The sequence below is a fragment of the Tachypleus tridentatus genome, chromosome 2, assembly GCF_004210375.1.
Source record: "Tachypleus tridentatus isolate NWPU-2018 chromosome 2, ASM421037v1, whole genome shotgun sequence".
In the NCBI taxonomy this organism is placed as follows: domain Eukaryota; kingdom Metazoa; phylum Arthropoda; class Merostomata; order Xiphosura; family Limulidae; genus Tachypleus; species Tachypleus tridentatus.
The window spans coordinates 95476200-95500846 of NC_134826.1; the positions used below are offsets into that span (position 1 = coordinate 95476200).

At 31.9% G+C, this 24647-nt stretch overlaps 1 protein-coding gene across 6 annotated transcripts in view; it reads right to left on the bottom strand.

Annotated features, from left to right (window-relative positions):
• The window catches only part of LOC143244611 (vam6/Vps39-like protein), a 68910-nt gene that overhangs the window by 27558 nt on the left and 16705 nt on the right, over nucleotides 1-24647 (bottom strand). For all 6 annotated transcript variants that reach the window (XR_013025236.1, XM_076489601.1, XM_076489602.1 and 3 more), the window contains exons 7-15: nucleotides 22685-22756; nucleotides 22108-22146; nucleotides 16278-16370; nucleotides 15670-15847; nucleotides 15378-15510; nucleotides 14898-15015; nucleotides 12896-13025; nucleotides 12566-12708; nucleotides 6277-6405 (exon numbers count right to left, since the gene is read on the bottom strand). Coding sequence is in view for 5 of the 6 variants with exons in the window: in XM_076489601.1 (XP_076345716.1) it covers nucleotides 6277-6405; nucleotides 12566-12708; nucleotides 12896-13025; nucleotides 14898-15015; nucleotides 15378-15510; nucleotides 15670-15847; nucleotides 16278-16370; nucleotides 22108-22146; nucleotides 22685-22756 (1035 nt within the window). In the remaining variant the exon portion in view is untranslated. The remainder of the gene's footprint in view (nucleotides 1-6276; nucleotides 6406-12565; nucleotides 12709-12895; nucleotides 13026-14897; nucleotides 15016-15377; nucleotides 15511-15669; nucleotides 15848-16277; nucleotides 16371-22107; nucleotides 22147-22684; nucleotides 22757-24647) is intronic.

Here is a 24647-nt window from a genome sequence, read left to right on the forward strand (position 1 = left end):
AAACTTGGAATCTCCTGTCCATTAAAAAATTTTTTTAATAAAAATGGGCAAATGACTCTGTAACCCATATATATGGAGGTCTTGCAAAATGCCATACCTCCATGTTGTATCATAAGCCTTCTCAATGTCAAAGAATATTGATACAAGATGTTTTCATTTGAGAAAGGCTTCTCTGATTGACGTTTCAAGTTGAATCAGGTAGTCCATGGTGGAGCACTGTCATTGGAACCTACACTGGGTGGGCAAGAGGAGGTTATTTGATTCAAGAAACCAAACAAGATGAGCATTAACCATCCTTTCAATAGGAAGAGGAAGTTGTTTAGTGGTAGCATTAATCTTGATATTGAAAAGTGTAACACTCAAGATGTAGCCCTAAAAAACTCCAAGTTCCTGTGGAATAGAACAGAAAGGAGATGAACCCAGCACAGTAAAAAGTTACAAATAAAAATGGGTAAATGGCCACACAACTCATGAGTAGAGGTCTTGCAAAAGGCTGTATCTCCATGTATGTAGTGTTGTAAGCCTTCTCAAGGTCTAAGAGCACAGAAACAAGATGTTCTCCATTGAGGAAGGCTTTCCTGATCAAAGTTTCAAGCCAAATTAGGTGGTCCATGGTGAGGCTCTGTTGATGGAATCTACAATAGGAAGGCAAGAGTCGGTTGTTCAGTTCGAGAAACCAAACACAATGAACATTAACCACCCTGTCCAAGACTTCACAAAACACATTTAGTCAAAGAAATTGGATAATAACTAGAAGGAATCTTGGAACCATTCCCTGATTCAGAGAAAGGGAGGACAATAGATTGGCACCAATCATCAGGAAAAACATTATCTTGCCAGATCCAGTTAAAAACAGAATAGCAAAAGAGACAGGAGAAAAATGGCACAGCATTTTATAGTGAACCTCATCAGGTCTAATCATTGAAAAGCAAGTTTGAGTTCCACCAGTTTAACACAGTGATTACAGTCGCTGTGACAATAGGCCCAAAATTAAAGACACAATCACTCTGCCTGGAACTTGATGGCCAAGAAGGGAAGGGAAGAAACAGAAGTGCTGGATATATGAAAAAAACCCTCACTGAGAGTACTGGCAGCGCTATGTACATCAGAAACTTCCTGGCCATTGGAGAGCAAGACAGAAAGAGGATGGGAAGAATACTACCCACTGACAATCCAAATCTTTTTCCAGATGACTTTTGAACTGATGGTAGAATAGATGTTAGTTGAAAACTTAATCCAATATTTCCTTTGATTTTGATGTCTAATCTGCAGAGCATGGGCATGAACCTACTGGAAAGCAATGCAGTTGGAAAGAATGGGATACCTACAAAGGATATCCCAGGCCTGTTTTTGAGGCTTCCATGTCTCCTGGTAGGCAGGTCTCCATCATGAACAAGATTCCTTAGAAAATGTGCTTAGGTTTTAAGAATAAATCGAGCAACTGCCTAGATGTTACATTTAGTCACTAATACCACAAAGTTATCTACTGATGGCAGGACTATGTTCCAAGAGAGTGGTAGAAGAGAGCTAGTGTACTTGCCCAATTTCTACCAAGGGATGTGGGATCAGATGACAAAGGTCATGGCCAAACCCACTCAAACCAACAGAAAAATATCCTTTCCCTGTGGGTCACTGTAAACTCTTCAAGAAAAGCAAAAGAAAAGGGAAGGAAAGTAGATAAATCAATGGCAGTACAAAACTTAATAGATGCATGAAAATAGGTATAAGAGCCAGAATGGAAGAGAAAAAGGTTGTTATTCAAGAGCAAATACTTTTTGGAACAACTCCTCCCATCAATATCAGCACAACCCCAGAGAGGACTGTGTCTGTGAACATCTCCCAGGATTAAAAAGGAAGATGGAAACTATTTAAGAAAATCATCAAGGCCAGATTGATCATAAGTCTCTTCAAGTGACAGGTACAGAGAACAAACAGTGATGGTACAATCCAAAGAAACAGGGATGACTACTACATCCAAGGGTATATTAAATGACAAACAAGGTGGGCACATTCTGGTCAACCAGCAGCACCACCTTTCTATGCACTTACTCATTACACAACCTGTCATTTCAGTATAGAGAAAACTGGTGAAAGGTGACTGTATTAGCAGATTTCAGAAATGTTTCCTGTAAGGAAAGAGATACACATGATAATAACCAAAGCCTTAATGTCACCCAGATTAGAATGGAAATCTCAGCAGTTCCACTGTACCAAAGAGGTCATTTTTACTTAGGTAGAGGAGAACCCTTTGGTTTATGACCATATCATTTTTATTTATTATGAGGAGGTATGTTGACTTTCATAGATCCTGCCCTGGGTCAAGATGGCAGGCTGAAAAAGATGAACTCAAAAAGACACCAGAAGCTGGAGTCAAAAGAAATAGACTGGACAGTTACCAGAAGGTATGATGGGGACAGAGACAATAGTAGACATTTACTAGTCAACTTGATTAAACTGAAGTAGTCAACTTCGTAAGAATCTTCACTTGATGCAAAAGAGACTCTTGATGGAGGTACAGGAAGTGATATTTGTATACCCATCATACCAGTGGAGCAGTACAAGTCTGAGATGGAGCAGGAAGGAACAACTTTTGAGCTTCCAGATAAAAAAAGATTATTAACAGTTTTTAAATACTGTACCTCTTTTTCCCTCACCCACTTGGGTAAGAGCAAAAGTAAAATACTTTGAAAAACCAAGAATTTTGAATACTTATAGTGTTGCAATTTTTGCTCATGTGTTGTACATGCTAAGCCTTGCCATAAGCCTCACTTATTCTGCTGAGTGAAAGATGAAAAGAAATTTTTGTAGACTTTAAATATAAATTCTACAAAATAAAATTATCAACATGCTATATTAGTGAAAACAAAATCCCTGTAATTCATCTCGGTTTCTAAACAAGTTATATAAAACTTAAAAGTATCTCTTCAGCATAACTTGGTCATCACACTTCAACAGCTAGCGAAATTCCTTTCTCCTTCCAGCTACTTACAAACAATTATGAGACTTGCATACATAGGAAACTGCTCTCTCTCTGTTGGTAGTAAGCAGTTGATAGAAGTAGGTGGACTGGGGATAAACAAAAGGTTATAAAATAATAGAGTAATTGGAGAAGCCACTTTACTAAAGAGGGTAATGTATTAAAATCTCAGCAAAAGGATGGATCAAAGTTCCTATTTTATATTCTAGCTTCTCAATATCTCAAATTTCAGTTTGATTTTCTAATTCATTAAATGCTATACATATTGGTTGGTAAGAATAAATAAAATATAAACTGCAGAATATGATAACAGGAGGTGCTACAGGACAAACAAAAATTGATGTTTAGCATTTTATTCTTCACATTTCCTTTGAAGTTAAGAAACTAAAAAAATATAAAAATATATATTTGGTATTAAACATTAAATTATAAACTGCATCTTGATGTAATTTTTATTGACATAAGTCATTTAATAAAATTTTAAAAACATAAACTAACCTTATCCAGGGTATCCTTTACTGTATGATGCAAAGTTTTAGTGCCTTATATTCACAAGTTAAACTAGTTTTCGTTTATACTATACCAATTAGTATAGCATAAAATCTTAGCTTATAAACCATATTTCATTAGTATACAAGTATAAAGTTCTTAACTCCAAAATAAAATATAAAAAAACAAAAAAACTCACAAATTTCCCCAAGTATGACATTTTCTCTAGGCATCTATTTTATCCACCACCCCTACAAAAACTGAGATTGAATGTAAGTTATTTACTATAAAATAGTCACTGCTCAGACAAATCATAATTTTTATAGCCTTCAATTTTTTTTGGTTACAGAACTATCAATAGATCAAATCACATCCTCCCCATTCAGGATTTGTTAATAGTTCTCTCTTATGCTTAATATAACCACTAAAAAGCCAGTTTTCATTTATCAAATGATGTAGAGTACAATGTTGTGTTCTGAACAGATAATTGTATATTTCACTCAAGAGTACAACCTTTATTTCAATTGGAAAGTTAAATACCTTATATGGATTTTCAACAGCTCACAAGAGTTAGAAAACCAGAAAAATTGGGAGACTTAAGGTAAATTGTCTACTTTTTTGCATGCCATTAGTCTATGTTACCTGGTGCATTATTCAATTAAGTATTTAGTGCATTACTACCATTAAAATAAAAAAGTAGGGTTAAATGTCAAATTATCAACAGTAAGAAAAAGGTTTAGGTAAATACTTTTTCTTATTTTTCATGTTTATTTTCTATTATTATAAAATTGATTAAAATGTAAAAATTGGAATCTTTTAGGTTAGTTGAGAATAGATCAGGTAAAATAATAATAATAAAATGGTTTCAGAAGGTATGCATGTTAGCACCTTTTACTAGCTTGTGGGTAATGAATTCAATAACATACGAGCTGTACATTCCTAAGTGATTTACAATTTATAATGGCACAGACAGTAGTTAGAAATGGTTCAAATAGCAACCAAACTAAAATTTAATTCCAAATAGATGTATACTGTTATGAGTTGAAAGCTACTTAAACAATTGTTTACAATTTGAAGTCATCATAGAAAAACAAAAATGGAAATTGATTTTTGTATTATACGTTATTCAACTTCTCAATTTAAAAATGAATATTAAAAACACACACACTCAAACATCAATTTTTGTGTGACATGTAATATGCTAAATGCAGCATTGGTTCATATTAGATGCTTGTGATGTTAAAAATACCAAGTCCATAGTTTTGTGTGAATTTGGAAATTAAATTGTCAATAATGACAAACTAGAATATAAAACCAGAATCTCATTTTTATGTACTGAATCAAACACAGTGGTCCTGTTCAACTCTTTTCAATTTTTAGGAACAGTCCCTTATATACACTTACTTCAATACATAACATGAGAATAACCAATCGACAACTTATATCGTCCTCCTAGGGATTTTACTCTGTTAAAAGGCTACCATGTTCTTTCAAACCAAGGTTCCAAGGAAGTAGGCTGTTCTTTAGTCTACTCAGTATTTCATACTTTTTGTGGACCTAAACTTTAGATTAGTTACTAAACTTGATAAACTACTGGGAAATTCTATGGTATTAACAAGATTAACTTATGATTTTTTTAATGTTCATCTTTATATATAAAACCTAAAGAATATTGCTTCATATCCTTCTTAAGCAAAATTTTAAGAGGCTTAGCAACCTACAACCAGCAGCAACCAAGTTCAAAAGTTGTAGCTAGAAGATACAACTGTTTGCCTAATTTCTTTCTTTATCGTTCTATATTTCAATAAAAATAAGTTTAATAACTTGTTTCTAACTATTAAATGTATATACACAAATATAATTAAAAGGTGACTTCATATTGTGAAATACTAGTCCAATAAAACACACACAAAAAGAATAACTTTTTGAAGACAAAGTCAGTTTTATATTATTGGGTACATAACATGAGTGCACGTGTACCACATCAATACAAGTTATGTAATGTTAACCAGTTACAAGTAGATGGTCAATATAATAATAATAATAAAAAAAAAATTATAAAATATATATATTTTTATCAGACTTATGCTAAGGAGATTGAACATCTGTACTTTTGTGTTATAATTTGTAATGGGAAAGAAAGCATTTTTTATACATATATAATAATAATAATGATGGATAATAAGTTGGTTAAATTGACAGATTCCACAGTTAGGGTAGAAAAATTAAGATAATATATAGTCTTACTGAAAACAATCATTTAAAATGGACTTAGGAGGTTTTTAAAGATTACACAAACAATATTTAAGATGAAAAATAATTTCATGTTATGAATAAAACAGCTATTTTGCATTCATATGAGTGACAAAACACATTCAATTTGTTCACAAACAAGTATTTAACAAAAAATACTTCATTAAAAAATTCAATTTTGTGTTAAAAACTTGTAATCTTTACTAAAAGTCTACCACATTTTGTAAAGGCATACATACTGCACCAAAAGTTATAGTATAAAACACTTTGTGCAAATATATACAAAAATTCATGCATGTTATATCAAGCCCATTGCAAAAGAGTTAATTAAACACCTAATATTACAGTTTCCCATTTCCTAATATTAAAGAAAATTATGGTAATCATGAAAGGTTTGAATGATTTCTTTTATTAGTCTTATACTTGGGTATTTGTTTAGAAAACTATGTAATCTTTATGCAATAATTTTACTTAATTCTAGAAATCCAGGCAAATCTATGTAAACATCAAATAATGAATAATAAACAAAATTATGTGGTTCATTTACTAAATCTTACCTCTAGGTAACACTTCAAAAGTGTTGTGTCAATGATCTGATGAAGTTGTCTCTTTGAACGAATGGTTTTACTACCCTGAATGATACCAATATTCGGAAAATACTTGTCTCCAACTAATAAACGACGTACCTGTTTAGATAAAAATTCCTTTGATAGGATAAACTTTTTTTTAAATTCTTTGTTCAAGAAAATTTGAGGAAAAAGCTTTTAGTTTGAGAAGAAAATTTCCTTACAATTTCTACTTCATCAATGGAAGGTGTTATAATTTATGAAAACAGATTGTTAAACTTAGGTCCTGTTCTCTACAAGATGAAACAGGACTGGCAAAAATGTGCACTAGATAAAGGAAACTTTTTTATCAAGGATCTAAAATATTCTTTCAGAAAACTGAAGAAAGTTCCTAGTTTTAGGGCTTTGCCCCCCCCCAAAATAGAAACTTTCTTGGATAGAAAAATATTGTGAACTAAGACAATTATTTTATTCCCTTTGTTAATGGATTTTGTCTGAAAAACAAACTTTTAAAAGATAGCAAAGTATAAATATGAGAATCCTTCTTAAATACTGAACTATTTAGCCAAAAGTATAATTAAGACTCAGTTTAGTTAGTTTCTCAAACACAGAAAAAACAAAAACTATGTATATTTTCTGCAGATGAATTCAAAATCTGTAACTGTTTTCATTTGAGTTAGTCAAATAAAGGTAGTCAGTCTTTGCTTCACATCTATAAAAGTATTTCATAATAATAATTGTTTATGTTTACACAAAGAAACAAACAATTTCACAAATCATACAGTATATGTTAAAGTTTTTATAACAGATGTTAATTTTGACCACCACATTGCCACTTCAGCCACAAGCAAGATGCAACACTGAAAACCTGGAAGGTGACATTATTGTATAAATACTCATTTCTAAGCATGCTTGCACACACAAGTATACTTTCTTTAGGAGTATAGGGTGAAAGTTTTGAATCAAGTCTTTTTTATGAAAGTAAAATATTTTTGCCAATATTTATCCTGCAAAGCTACCATTTTATACCACAAGGATATTATGTCAGTAAAAATAAAATGTAATGCAACTATTTAGTAAAAACTACAATAAATTATATTTCACTAAAATCAATTTAGTAGAATTTAACGATATAAGTAAAACCTTGAACTATATTAACTACTGAGAACTATCTGGAAACCTGCTTCTGTATTCATAATCTACATTTTTGTTTTAGTAACATTTTATTACACACACAAACTTCCATCTGTCATAAACAAGTTAACATATAACAGTCCATTATATAAAGAGAATATTATGAATAATAAAGACCTACTAGTTTCAACAACTTAAAATGTGAAAAGGAAAGCTTATTTAGTACAGTTACATTACTTTAAGATTATCAGACTGAAAAATGTCCAAAAGATTAGCTAACTTAACACAACTCTACTGTCCAGAAAAATGTAAAGGTAACAAGTTTATTGTATAAATCACAACCTGAAAAGCATAGTTATTATTAAGAATAATCCATAACAATTTATTATATAGTTCAGTTCAAAAGATATAGATATTAAAATGCAGAACATTTCAAAATTATGTACTTCACAAACCTAAGAAAGGTATAGATGGTACCACCCAGAACAATTCCCACCATTTTATTAAAGATCACTACTCCAAAAGGTATAAATGATAGCATCTTGTTCAGTTAACAGTATACATTTCACATCTACAAAAAACAAAGTTGCTAGCATACAGGACAACTGACAGTTTATTACACAAATCACAATCTAAAAAGATACATTTGCTAGCACACAGAACAATAGATAACACTAATACATATTTCACACCTTAAAAAGGTAAAGATATCAGCATCCAAAACATCTCAAAATTTATTAGTGTTCACAACCTAAAACTTAAATGTTTAGCACCATTAAGAACAACAATCCATATATACATAGAAAACACACACACACACACATTTCAAAATGTATAATAGTTATCATCTATACCATATACCATGATTTTTACTACATAAATCATAATATAAAAAGGTATGATATTAGCACCCAGAACAGTTTCCAACAGTTTATCATATAGTTCAAAATACAACATACAATCCTTGTTGTCTACAACATACCCAGCATTTCATATTATTCACAACTTTAAAGATACAGATGTTAGCACTATGCTGCATAGTACTGTATTACATAGTTTACAACTCAAAATAATAAATTTCAGTATGAAGAACACTTTTCAGCAGTTCATTATAGAGAAAATAATTCAAAAGATTACTAGCACCAAGAACAATTCTAAGCATTTTACAACATAGTTTGTCACAGTGTAGTTGTTAATGTGCATAATAATAAGCATTTTATAATATAGATAACAACCTAAGAGGTACAGACAGCACCCCATTCCCAGCATTTTGTATAGCCCCAACTGAAGATATAGTATCTATGATTCATGCAATAATAAAGGCATAAGTGAAGTTATGCAATGATACTTGACCAAGACATGAAATATAAACAAGAAATGTATTCCAGCAGTTTGTCTTATCTATGCAAGCAGGCACAATTGTAGCAAGGAGAGAGCTAGGAAAATGTTTATGTTAACTGTATTTAGGAAACCAGAGGCTGTGTGTGCGCGCGCACATTTATAACAGTGGTTTTTAACCTTGTTAGAGGTACTGAACCCCGGAAGTTTCGTACTTGCATTCACTGAACCCTTCGTAATTGGAAAAATAAAGCGATTTTGTCAAATTCAAAACATAAGTAGAAATTTTATTAGTGCACAAAATGAACCATGCATCAGTTGCACACAATATCACTGTGTTCAAAGAACAAAACCAATAAAACATGAATTTCACACAAAAACAAAACTCAATGAATATTTACTGCAAATCAATGTGACTTTTGCTGTTGCCTTTCAGAAACAAGTTCAGAAATGCACGTATTCACCTTGGCAAGTGTCACTGTCATATCATTTTTGCAACAAAGTCTGTTCCTTTTCTTCGTTTTAATGTCTACCATCTTCAAAAAAGGATTGCTTCCAAAGATACATTGTAACAAACGGTATGAGTATCTCAAGGGCTTTCTTAGCAATAAGAGGGTATGCTGTGATTTGGTGACACCAAAATGTTGAGAGCATTGTTTTCCTGAAAAGATGCTGTTGAACCTGGCTCTGCTGAAGTTCAATGATTTCGTCGAGGTATTCATCATTGACATCTGCTGTCGCAACACTAAACGTGAACAGCTGTCTCACCCATGCTGGATGTGACTCTGGTGAGCAAGTATCTGTCGAGAGACTTTTTGAGTTCATCTAAATGTATGGCAATTGCTTTCTTCAGTTCCCTGGGTACAGAAATGTTTTTGACTTCAGACACATCTTCGATCTTACTTACACAGTCATCCAGCAGGGGAAAGTTTGCAAAGTTATTATTCTCCGTTCATCGTTTCCATAATGGTAGCTTTTTTTGAAAAGCCTTCAGGTTTTCTTCCGCTTCGATGATGTTGACTCCACCGCCCTGCATCTGTTGATCGAGAGCATTGAAGATATCGGCCATGTACGCCAAAATGAGAATGAACTCGAGATTTTTCGAAGCAATCTGCATGACAATGTTGGTGCTCTCACAAAAGCAGGGCTAATTCCACATGCATGGCAAAAACACGATTCAGCACCTTTCCCCAGGATAACCACTGAACATTAGAATGGTATAGAAGTACCTCGAATTCAGAGCCCATTTCATTACACAGCTCTTTGAAAATGTGGTGCTTCAGGGCGCTATTTCCCACAAAGTTCACACATTCCACTACAATTTTTAATACTTCTGCCAGTTTTGAAGGCAAGGTTTTTGTTGCCAACGCATGCCCGTGCAGAACACAGTGCATTAGAATGATGTGTGGTGCATAGACTTTCACCAGTGCACCAAAACCACTTTTGTCCCAGCATGACTGGAGCTCCGTCTGAACAAACTGCAGAAACCATATCCCACAAAAGATCGTTGTCTTTGAAGAAGTCATCCACAAGTTTCTTCACGTCGGCTGTCTTAGTTGTTGTTGTAAGAGACTTACAAAATAAAAAATCTTCTTTTATCTCATCGTTCTTCACATAGCGCACGAATACAAGAAGCTGGTTAATTTTGGAAACGTCGGTGGTCTTGTTGAGTTGAAAACTGAATTTTGCTGGGCTTGAAATCAGATCTGCGACTACTTGAGCCAAGATGTCATTGCTCATGTCATCTATTTTTTTGTTGATGGTTTCATTGGAAAGAGAAATTTGGGATAACTTATTTTCAGCAGCTTTTCCCAGCATGATATTCGCCATCTTCAATGCAGCTGGTTTCACGAGTGTTTCACCAAAAGTGTGTGGGTTGCCCTGCTTTGTGATCAAGTACACAACTTCGAACAATGCTGTGAGGATTGGTTTGTCGATGGGTACAAAGCCAAGAACAGGCAAAGTAGCTTTTTCATCAAACCTGGCTCTCTTTACCTTGAATTCAGCAAGCGTTGTGTTCTTGTATTTCCCATCTCCATGCAGCTTTCGGGAGTGTTCTCTCAGTTTTGCCAATGCTAGACTAGAATTGCTTAACTTGGCATTGCAAATCATGCATTGAGGATGCCGGCTCCCATCATGTTCCATTATACACGTCAATCCATATTGTACGTATTTGTCTGACCACTTTCTGTTTTTGCTTGACATAGTTAGTACGAAGAGATTGAAAGATTAGGAAAAACATCACAAATGATGCACGATTACTACAGTCACAAGTTGACTGCTAAGTGCACGAAGTTCCCTGCAACACAGATATTAAGGCCAAGTTATGTGATGTGATCAACTGCAGACAATGATGGCCAAGTGGAGCATGATGTCACAAATCATACGAGTGGGGTGAATGGAACAGATGCGCATAGTGTGTGTGTCTTGATCCCTGCCGAACCCCTGAGACTGACTCACCAAACCCCTGGGGTTCAATTGAACCCAGGTTAAGAACCACTGGTTTATAGCAAAGCCATTCTGGACTATTTCCTGTGTTCACCAAGGTGAGTTGAGCCCCTAGTTTTAGCATTGTAATTTTAAAAACTTATTGCTGTCCCACTAGAGGACAATTCAAAAGGTATACTTGTTAACACACAGAAAAATTCCCAGCATTTTATTATATAGTGGACAACCAAGACGTACAATTCCTAGCACTTATAACAATTCTCTGTATATTATTATACAGTTGAAAAAGTTAAAAAGTATATTTGTTAGTACCCAGAACACAATTTCCTGCATTTTATTATATATTGCACAACTCAAAAATTAAAGATGCTCCCACCCAAAGTAATTCTTAGCAATTTATTATACAATTCATAAATCAATATACAAGGTTAATATTTTATCCAGAACAATCTACAGTAATTTATTTTATTATTCACACCTAAAAAGGTATAATTTCTAGCACTAACAAAGAAATATTCATAAACATTTATTAAAAAGTTAATAACTGAAAAGCTATAGATGGTTGTACAAAGTATAATTTTCAGCAGTTTACTGAATACTTCAAAACTGAAAAGATATAGCTGGTAGCACAGAGAACAGTCCCCCACAATCTAATTGTATAGTTGTTAGAATTTACCAAAGACAATCCAAAAGTAATATATTGTTCACAACTAGGGCAGTAAAGATGCTAGCACTCAGAACATTCTCTACAGCAGTTTATCATAAGGTCCACAACTAGTAGTTGTTGTTCTGTTAGAGTATAAGCTAAACAATCAATCAGAAACTTGTCAAAAACATGGAATTTAAACAAATACTGAAGATAAACGAAGAAACACCAGTTAAAAGGATTAACAAAGTAATCTAAAACTAAAAACAAATTAAATACTGAAACCGTAACATTTCAATCTAAAACAAATAAAACGTCACATGGTAACAGTATCAGCTACATTTTGTATTTTTTGCATTCTATTACAAGTGACACCTAGTGAAAAACAGAAAATAATTCTGTACATATAACATTAATCAATGCTTTTGTAAGAAGCACATGCTACTATCATTCTAAAGCACTTTCAATGCAGAAAAGACAAGAAACGTAATGTTATTGTTCATACTTCTACTAATGATTATGGATAATTTGAAGCATGAAGGTAAAAAGAGACATATCACTCACTTGCAAAGATATGAAAAAATGTGATATAGTGAGAGCTTTTAAATACAAAAACCAAAATATTACTTCTATAGCAAAATGCAATGTTCCTGAAAGATATACATGAACACTTCTATGTGTGACTAAACTTAATTAATAAAAAGATATGAAAACCTGTAGAAGGTATTCTGTTAAGGCAAATAAACCATTTTCTAGATCATTGCCACGCAACTCTGGCAAGGCACTTGGATATTCCAAGGTGCTTCGAAAGTACTCAGGTAACAGATCAGGAAATAAACCAATTACATGTGATGGATCTGTAGAAAGAAAATAAAAGTATTTTCTAACTATGGATTTCAAAAAAGTATTCCATATGTTAATAAAACTGCAGAAACAACTGCAAATTATATAACTAAAATACCTAAGCAGGTATAAAAGATCACATGTATAATAACTAAACACTAACATTAAAGGTTTCATGTAAAAACACAAATGACACCATACCTGTTCCAAGTTCCAAAAAAATGTCCATTGATTCCTTAAATTCTCTATTACAAAACAGGTCAAAAGCATACAAGTTCTGAATGTATTGAACACACTGCTGCTTTTCTTCTTCTTTATCATTTGTCATCCCCTGTAAGCATAACAAACTTGATGTTAGCTTGTCCAAACTAATTTATTAAGTTAAAGAGCTTAAAAAGAAACACCACACACTTTTTGCCACATCCTCCCATTTAGGCTTTGTTAGTAGTTTTCTTTTACACTTAATTTAGAGAACCAATAATCTACAGAAAGTCAGGATTTTTATCTATCAAATAATGCATTGTATTACATTATGTTATGAATAGATAAGTATTAATTTCACTTATAAAAAAAAAAAAAAAAAAAAAAAAAAATTGTTCCCACAAGATTCTCAAAGATTAGCTTGGATAAATTTGTAATGGTTTTGTTGCATAGTTAGAAATCCTAAAAATTGAGAGTGAGGCTAATAACATGCAAAAAGAAGACACTTTTCCCTATAGTCTTTGGTGCATTATTTAATGCACTACTATCATTAATATACAATATGCAAGCTTAAATGTCCTAAACAATCATCAGCAAGAACAAAAGAGTGGGGAAGTAATTTACTTCTTGTTTTTCAAGTTTATTTATAAAAGTAATAAAAATGTAAAAGTAGGGGTCATTTTAGGTTTGTTGAGGTTATGTTAGGTAAATAATAAAAATGGTTCATGAGACATGCATGTGAGCAGCTTGAGCTACACGTGCCCAAAGTGATTTTCAACTTATTATGATGCAGATAGTAGTTAGACATGGTTCAAACAGCAATAAAAAAAGTTAAACACACGTAGATGTATACCTTTATGAGCTTAAAGCTATTTTGGAAAAACTATTGTGATTTCATGATACAATTTGAAGTCATTCTAGAAAGAAAAAGAGGTATTTTAGATTTTTTTTAAAAGCTACAAGGGGGGTAAAATTAATCCTGTTTTGCATTAGGGTAGAGAAAATAACAGATGAAATATGAAATGTTACTGGAAAAACTTTGAAATGTATTTAGGAATTATACAAAGAAAATGTGAGATTTTTAAAATAAGATGAAGTATTTTAATTTTAACATGAAGGCAAGGTGGAAGGTCCAAAGACTGTCAAGGCATTAGGAGTTGATGAGATTAAGTGTTTGGATCTTGTTGAAGAGGATCTGAAAGAAAGAGCAGATACCCGCAGAATGAGAGAGAGAGAGAGAGAGAGAGAGAAAACCTAGCGACATCCATCTACAAGCAGAGAGAATATGCTCAAATGTGAAAACAACAGAGGAATAAAACTGATGGAGCATCTTCCTACAGATAAAGTAAATGTGCTGAAAAAAGAGAATAAGAAAAAACACTGACATCATAAAATACAGTTTGAGTTTTGCCCTGAAAAAGGAACAATACATAAACATTCATTCTGCAACAGTTACAGAAGATGTACCTTGAAGAAAATAAGAAGTTATACCATGCATTTGTAGATTTAGATAAAGTGTATGACTACAAGAATCAAGAAACTGGTTCCTCCTAAAGAAATCCATTTACTCTTTACGCTTCACACAGTAATGGCCCAGCTATCAATTAAAACAACAGCAGTAGTAAGACTGTTCAGTTACTAATTGTTTAAAATATTTTAACACAGTAATGGCCCAGCTATCAATTAAAACAACAGCAGTAGTAAGACTGTTCAGTTACTAATTGTTTAAAATATTTTAACACAGTAATAGCCCAGCTATCAATTAAAACAACAACAGTAGTAAGACTGTTCAGTTACTAAATGATTAAAATATTTTATAATGGAAAATGAGAGTTTACACTACATTAAAAAGAAACTGAAAAGTTTTTATAATGAAAATGCTACAAATATTAATTCAGACAAAATATTATTAAGGTAAAGTTCCAAAATAGCAAGGTTCTCCAAAAATCTAGCAGTTTTAAGATAAAAAAAAATCAAAAAAACTACACTCATAAATACATACTGCCAGCTTCAGAGCAAGTTCAAACTGTTTTTGTTTCAACAACATGGGTATTTGTAATTGTGGGGACACCACTAGAAGAGTCCAGACATCACAGCAGGTTGCAATGTAGATATGACCTCTGTAAACAGATGAAAAAGAAATCATAACCAGTTTAAAAATGCTTTACACTTTAAAGTTTTTTTGTAGCACAAAGCTAAGTAATGTTTTATCTGCAGTATGCCCACCACAAGTATGAAAACCTACAATTTTAGCATTACAATCCCTTAAGCTTTGGTTCATTTTCCATAAAAAAACTAATTTGCTCCATGTCAAGATTAAGTTATGTACAACTAGAGATACCAGAACTTGCTTTTAACAATCAATTTCTATGTTCCATAGCAACAGAGATAAAAAGTTTAAAGTACATGTCATCTCCTAGTAAATGTTCAAGAAAGCATTTTGAATTACTATTATTTTCTTATTTCAATATTCATAGCATACCTTTTTGATACTGACACAAGCTTTGCTTTTGCAGAATTCTTTAAAGGAAATTCTTGAACCAGTTGTCGTGTTTCAATTGTACGAATTTCAATAATAGATGGCAATACACCAATGAGGTATGGTGGATCATGTGCTGTAAAGAGAAATATTTGTGAGTTTGAAAATAAAAACTAGATTTTTGCTTTACAAAAATTTACACTTCACAAAAAATGTTACTTAAAAATATTTTTAAAATTCTGTTTTTTTGTAAATATCCTGATAAACAATTACACATTTTTACATGGAAACATACCTAAACATACAGGAACTTCGGACCAGGGAAGTGGAAATTTCAAGATTGGCTTTGCTTCCGAGTCTAAAAATAGAGTTTGGTCATCCCTACCTAGAGCCAGTTTATTGTCTTGAAGTAGAGCAATTAATGGCTCCTGATTTCTACCAGTTGGAAAAATCTCATGCTGGTCTCCTGAAATCTATTTTAAATCAACAAAATAAGCAGATATTTATATTCAACCAGCACAAAAGGTGAAAATAATATTAAATTATTACAAGTTAATACGGTGTATTAATTTACATTATGATTTTGCAATTATTTTAAAATAAATTTACAAAAAAGTTATAAAGCCATAATAGGTAAAAATTCACTGAACATGTGTTCTCAATAACCTAAACCTCTAACATGTCCCAATGTTCCCATAACTGACTCAAAATTATGGAGAACTTTATAAATAAAAGAAACACGTATACATGAAAAGCTGATATTATAACAAAAGAAAAAACTGAGTAAATTAAAATGTTAAACTACAAAGGTTATTTCAAAGCACACTAATGTTTTAAGGGTTCAATAGCAACTGCCTTTTGAAGTGATTTTAATAGAACAAAAATTGTATTTGAGTATTATACCTTCAGTAGTGTATATTCTGATTTAAATCCCAAACAGAGCGATTCCTGGCACCAAACCATTGCCTTAGGAGTATCTGGCACACAAAGGTCACCCTGTCATACATAAGAATATAAACAAGTTCCTCTGTATTCTACATTTCATCAAATACTGCAGTCTTAAAACAGAAGCCACTGATTTTTACAACTAAATTTTAGGTTTAGAGAAAATATAAATAAAAACCAGATATGCTTCTACATGTTTTCATTTTGTAAAGGTCATTTTTCATATCATTTGAAGTTGGTTTAGGAAAATAATTTGCATTATTCAATATAGCTACAAATGGTTGTTCATGCAAGTATATGTAACAATTTCCTGGAAAAAAAATCAATAACTTTGTGTAACATTAAGTTTCATTGCTACAGTATCAAATGAAAGGTAATAAATGTAAATCTATAATTAACTGTTATAATATCACATGGAAGTAAACATGTAAACACTTTCAGGGCCTTTTCTAAACCTGTGAGGCCAACAGTTGCATTCAACTCAAAAAACTTCCCCTTCAGCATAAAATTAAAATCAGTCAGGTCTTTAATAAAAAAACTGTTCAGCATTGAGGATTTTTTTCTTTTTTATTACCACAGCATTTGAACACAAAAAAAATGTTGTAAATTGCATATAAACTTAAAACATTTAATTACTAAAGACAGAAATAATACTTAAGTTTTAAGAATAAAACAGCATTTAATTGTATTTTTCAAGTCCATCAATTTCAGTGTGTAAACAGGACCTTTATTAGTGAGTGGGACTTTCCACTTGGTGAATAGGACCTTCTGACTGAATAAAAATTCTCAATTGGTGTACTTGTTTAATAAATTACAATTAAAAAAAAATCAACGTACAAAACTAATTGTTGTCATTTTGGAAAACCTGAGATACTGAAGTGTGACCAACCTAAACCATAAGTCAAGAGTAATAAATTTATTTACAGAATATATTGCAATATATTTAACTGTAGTAAGTAATACCTAATATATAAGGAACTCTAAAATAACTTAAGGTGATCACACAGATTACCTTTACATATCAATATTTCAGTAAACTGATTCTTCAATACTAAAGTCTCAGCTGTAAACTTTAGTTCACTTTGAGACACTTTGATAGTCACACTAAAAGTAATAGGTTTAGGCACTGTATTAAAAATAATCACAATAGTTTATTCAAAATATTATAAAGTGGTAAAAAAAACAATATTCAAACTGTTGCTCTTAATTCTGAAATGAGAAAAATATCTTAAAAAAGAACAAATAACAGGAAATTCCATGCTTTTCATTTTCAGTATCAAATTAATGACCAATGTAATGTGTTAATTGACTATTTACTTAGATTTGTATATGGGAAGAACAAAGTAGTTCAACACCAAATGCTAAGTTCTCTAACAGAAGTGTTAGATACATCTGTTTTACAACAGAATTACTAAGTGTAAAAAACAACAACAAAAAAAACAGTGAATAAACATGTATAAATTCTTATTCAAAATAAAATTCTCCAACACTATTTTGCTTAAATTCACTACTAGGCTGATATACACATTACATAAGCTTAATGTTTCACAACCTTTGTTTAATTGATTCTTCATATGTAAACTGTAGGTTTAGTCCTTGAAGATAAATGTTATTAACAGCATCAATCATAAACATAAAAAGTTACAACACAAGAATTATGTTTTGATAAGACATCTTAACAAAGGTAACTGGTACATCTAATAATTTTATTCTTTAATGACATCAGTCTTACCTATTGTTATGCTTAAAGTAATGGCCTACAAAAGAATGGGTCTAGGAAATCATTTGTAAAACATGAAATTTACGTTTATCTATACAATGTACAATTGCATCCTTTGTCACTTTTAGCAGCATTTCTTTTATCCCCCCTCCCCTTTATAATTTAAGAGTGATGAAGTACTTTTGAAAATGATTCAAGCATAAAACAGATGTTTTGCTGGACTTAATGCATTGCATCTTCCTTGTTCCAGCTACAGTTTCCTATTTCCTTGTGTTTGGGAAACCTAATAAAGGTTCTTTCTGTTCTTTTACTTTATATCCAATTATACAACAACAAGGTATAATTGCAAGCAGTAGTAAACCATGCGACAACAGCAAAGGTATAGCAATAACTTTTTAGCAAAACTGAAGACACGTTTCTCCAATCATTGACAAGAGAGAAGCTGAAAATGTTACCTTTTCATATGTCCAAATTCAAACATTGATTTCATAACTCTCTTACTATGTGCCCAGTCAATTCAATCACATTCATGACTGAATTCATATTCAGTTTGCATACAGTTATATAGGTGTATCTTCAATAAATTTAACAAGTTTTCAGTAAACATTACAAGGCTTTTATACATAAAGTCTGATTTAAAAAAAAAAATTAGGTACTTTTAATGAAAACGTGTCTTTGAATACATGGTGTCAAAAGTGTTCAGTTTCAAGTGCAAAGTGATTTTCATGTTACAATTAAAATATTTTTCTTTATCTAAAACTTGTAAAATGACACTAATTTTTTATTTCACAGTAAGAAAATCTGAATCCTCCTAAATATTTTTTTCAGTAAAATTTTATATTCTTTACCCTAGCCCTATACCCACTTGAAGTGATATATGATACAAAATAAATCTAAATTCACCTTTTTTCTTCTTTCTAGAATGACTACAAATTGTTACATGAAAATATAACTGTTTATCCTAAATGGCTTACAGTTGAAACAGTATACATTGATTTATACCTAATTTTATTATGTTATTGCTCTTTGAATCTAACAATTCAACAAAATTTTTAAATCATATAATAAATGTGTAGCTCACATTATACCACACTAAATTATATAACACACAACCTACTAATGAGCATTCATAACAAATAATTTTTATTACCATTATTATTATTATCATTTTTCAATATCTTACCTTATTTAATATATAATTGATTTACTAAAATATGTTTATTTTAATATCAATGTTTGTTTCAGTTAAATATATATTTAGAAACGTACATAACTTGTATTGTTAAATGTTTGTTGCAAAATTCCCACTTATTCACTTAAGTGTGTACGTAAAATATTACTGAATGCCAGTATTTTTTGCCAACTGAAGTTTTGAGAACAGTGCATAAAGTTTTTAAGTCAATGCAACATGGAGAGACAGTTTGATATTGTTGGTTTGCTAAATTAGTATACTACAAATTTTAGATGCCATGATAAATACTTATTAAATGGGAAACACTACAGATGTTTGACTAAAAAAATTTATAGATTTTGAACATTATAAACCATTTAATTTCAGAGAATTAACTTTGGACATTAGATATCTTCATCAGTAAAAATTCAACTTGTAAACTGTATGACACCAGTCAAGAATGGAAAGAGAGCTTGCTACCTGTTAAATGAACTGGACTGACAAACTTGAAACCAATTCATTCATCATGAACTATCCATAAAATATTCAGTTGCAAACCAGATAGCAGACTCAGTATTGTTCAAAAATTGTAAAACTTTTGTATATTAAAATATATTGGTATTAAGAAAGAAAACTGTATCAATCCTGTTGGCAAACATCATAAATTTGATACATCTCTATATTTAATTAATTTCTAAATTTGAGTCAAATTTTAACTCAGTTTCAGGCTATTTGAAGTCGTAATACACAAGATAATAAAATGGAGACTCATTCAAGATAAATTATGACACCTGTAACAAACTATTTAATATTGCACCTAAGAACACAGAATAACACCCAAAAAAGTAAACAATATTTTATAACCATTATGATTCTCTCAGCTTTACACTACACTACATGGCCAAAAGCATTTGGACACCCAATCATTACACCCATATGCTCTTGTTGAAGAGCATTCCAAAACTGTGGGCATTAATATGGAATTAGTCCCCCCTTTGCTGCTATAACAGTCTCCACTCTTCTGGGAAGGCTTTTTACTAGATTTTGGAACATGGCTGCAGGGATTCACTCCAATTCAGCCACAAGAGCATTAGGGATGTTGGGTGAGAAGGGCTGGTTTACAGTCAGCATTCCAATTAATCCCAAAGGTGTTTGATGGCATTGAGGTCAGGGTTCTGTACAGGCCAGTCAAGTTTTCCACACCAACCTTGGCAAATCATGTCTTCACAGACCTTGCTTCGTGCACGGGGGGCATTGTCATGCTGAAAGAAAAAAAGGCCTTCCCCAAACTATTGCAACGTTGGAAGCACACAATTCTCTAGAATGTCATTGTATTCTATAACATTAAGATTTCCCTTCATGGGAACTAAAGAGCCTAGCCCAAACTAAGAAAAACAGCCCAGACCATTGTTCCTTCATCACAAAACTTTACAGTTGGCACCATGCATTCAGGCAGGTAGCATTCTTCTAGCATCTGCCTAACCCAGATTCATCCATCAGACTGCCACATAGTGAAGCATGATTCATCACTCCAGATAACATATTTCCACTGCTCCAGAGTCCAATGGCAGTGTGCTTTACACCACTCCAACCAACACTTGGTGATCTTAGGCTTGTGTGCAGCTGCTCAGCCATGGAAACCCATTTCATGTAGCTCCTGACAAACAGTTCTTATGCTGACATTGCTTCCAGAGGCAGTTTGAAACTTGGTGGTGAGTGCTGCAATTGTAGACAGAATTTTTAAACACTACACACTTCAGCACTTAGCAGGTCCATTCTGTGAACTTCTGTGACCTACCGCTTCATGGCTGAGGTGATGTTGCTCGTAGATGTTTCCACTTCACAATAACAGCACTTACAGTTGACTGCAGCAGCTCTAGCTGGGCAAATATTTGATGAACTGACTTGTTGGAAAGGTGGCATCCTATGATAGTGTCACAAGGAAAGCTACCGAGGTCTTCAGTATGACCCATTCTAGTGCCAATGTTTGTCTATGGAGATTGAATGGCTGTATGCTTGATTTTATGCACCTTTTAGCAGTGAATGTGTCTGAAATAGCCTAACCTACTAATTAGAAGGGTGTCCACCTACTTTTGGCCATGTAGTGTATGTCATTAGAGCCTTGAAATAATTCAGCAAAGCACATTAATTTGATTCCAATAAAATATAAATTTGAAGCTGAATAATGAATAAACAAAGCCTTGTAAAGAAAACAATATAATACATTGTATGATAGGTTAAAACTTTGGTTTTCTGTTGGATGTAAATATTGAGAGAACCATTCATAATTTATGAAGGAGCAAATGAGATAGGTGAGCATGGCAAGTGAATGTGATTTTCTAGTTTGACTTCATGTACAAACAAGATTGACAGTTATAAAAATTATGTTTAGCCAGAATAATGTTTCTAGTGTCATGAGTAATTTACATTAAATTCTGTACCTCTTGGAGAGGTGGCAAGTAAATCAGAAGAGAGAAAAGATGTTGAGAGAAAATGTCAAAATTCTCATATTGAGGGAGATTGAGAATATTTTTAAATTCCCTTATATAATATCAAAATTTTATTAATTAAGTTTTGATGCCAAGTTTAACCATATACAATGATAATATAGAAGTTTAATTACTTTTTTGAATGTAACTAATAGCAAGATAGTTAAAATGCAGTTTGTGTATGCAATGTTTAAATACTATGAATGAGATAAAATTAAGTTAGTACAGAAAGAAATAATAACCAATGTCCTTCCTAATTACAATGCCTAATTATGTGCTCTTTTAAACACAGAATTGTCAGTACTTGAAAATAAACAACCTACTTTCTATGTTATCAAAAAAACACCAAAAATAAGAAAGCTATCATCAACTGCATTATTAGTATGCTTGAATATATTGTTTACTTACTCTGAGTTCGTGAAAATCCCTGTTCTTCCAATAATAAAGCTACAGGAGAAGTGTTTTCTCTATTACCAACATACATATGCACAAATACACATCATAACACATTTTCATAAGTAAGCTGTTATAAGCTTCAAACTAGAATATTTTAAACATGAACCATAAAACACAATATTCAAATTTATGAAGTAAAATGGTAATGAAAAAAAACACAAAAATATAAAACATAAAATAAATCATTAGAATATTCAAATTTAATTTAGCAAGAAACAATTCTGAAACCACCATTTTCTGATAAATACAGAACACTTATTTCCAGTAAATGTTTTTGTATAACACATTTTAAAATAACTTTTATGTAAATAAACATAAAAAAATGTTTATATGAATTTGGCATAACTATCAAAACCATTTTGCAATAACTGAGTGAATATGTCAAATATTAGTTTAAACTTCAACAAACTGTGAAACAAACTTGTAAATTTTGAGAAACTTTAAGGCTTGACCTAATACACATTCAATGAAAAAACAGAAATAATAATCATGTGATAAAACATAAAACTGTATAATTTGTAAATTTTACCTGTAACTTTCTTTTCACAGCAACGCAAATGCGTACCATGGTTTGAACCTCACCCGTAAGTGTGCTTTGATTCTAAATTTAAAAAAAAAGCAACAGAAAAACTAGAATTCACTATTCCTACTTTTCTCCCCTAATTCAGTAGGTGTACAACTTTCACATGAAAGGTAATAAACTTTTATAAATCAACTTATCATTAACTCTCATTTTATGTTTAGTTAGAAGGCTACAGATACTGATTAACTGATCAGTAGCCTGCATCTTCTGACAACTGTTGGATTGGTGGATTAAATGTGTAGAAATGAACTACTTGTTTTTATTAAATTACATATTTATCACTCATGTAAAGATCTATACAATAATCTTGAACATGTATAACCTCAAAGTACTGCATTTCAACTTGATATCATGCTTTTCTTTCTTTCTCCTGTCTTGTTCTGCATCATCAGGATAAGCATGTCCTTATTCTTTAAATATTTTTTGCAATGCCCATAAAATAATTACCAGAAACAATCTTGCATATCAGGATCTTAATAAGACTTTCAGACTATCAACACTTTCTACTGAGGGCAGCCAATCATTGTAATAATAATAATAATAAAAAAAAAAAGAGGTAGCTGGACAAACAGAAAGGCACAATTCCTTGAATTAAATGGAGATGTTTCATTGTGTAAAAAAGCAGAAAGTTTCTTTAGAACAGGGAAGGTAAAATGATATTTAATACCGGACAAGTACAACAGTACTTCATAATGATGTTTTGTTTTTCCTTTAATTGTTTGTTGCTGACCTCATTCTAGATTTTTGAACCTGCATTTTCAATAACATACCAAACTTGCTTTAATTTTTGTTCCCATTCTAAATTCAGTGTATCATATACATGTCTACGTGTACATTACCCAAGAATAATATACATAAATGGATAAATAGTGGAAAAAATATAAATATACAAAACCTGTAACAGGTGCATTTAAATGGCATGTCACATACACTATTTGGTTTTTGCATTAGCTAATGAAACTGAGCCATAGCTCGTATTGATTGGTTGGTTTGAAGTTTCATGGCACAAAGCACCTAGGCTATCTGCATCAAACATCAGATAAAAATTTAAAATTAGAGTAAAACAAGTAAAACTCATAACAGGAAATTAAGGTAAAACAAAAAGTTAAAAACAACATAAATAGCATTAAAAGTAGTTTTTACATCTAGTCTACAGCAGTAAGAGAAAAACTACAGTAATACAAGTTGTAAAAGACTTTCTGTAGCATAATTGTAATTATCATAAATTGCCAGGAAGACTAATAGGCATGTACAAAAACCACCATTAGTCACCTAAAGTTGGCCTTTCCAGTCGTGGTTCTGAGTTATTTGGCATTATGGTCATTTTCAGAAAGTAATAAAAGTTTTAAAAGACTTGTAGCAAAATTTTAATAACAACTTGCCAAGATCACTAACAGGTAGTTCAAACAGCAGCATTAGTCACCTAAAGTTGGTCTTTCCAGTTCTGGTTTCGAGTTATTTGATGTTACGGCCATTTTCTAATTTCAAATCGAGCTAGATGGACTGTGATTCTTAAAAGGGAATCACATTAAATAATGTCTAATGTATAAATTAAAAAACTTAAATAACATTAAAAAGATTAGTGGCATTTAAAAATCTAAAAATTTTTCTAAGGTGAACAGTGTCACCATCACTAATAACACTAATATTACAGATAAACCTTAGGACAGAGTATGTTGCCATCACAGAGTCATAACAGCAGCAAGACAGTAAATGTGGCTTATTGTGATCTGAGTGTTACACAGACAACACACTGGTGCATCAGTCCCAGATGAAAGAAAACGATGAGTTAAAAAACTGTGACCAATGCATAGTCTAGTTAGAATAACTTGCTCTTTCCGATCCTTATGGAAGCAAAATGGAAAGTCCAATATGGGGTTCTATTTGGAAAAGCTTGTTTTCATGTTGC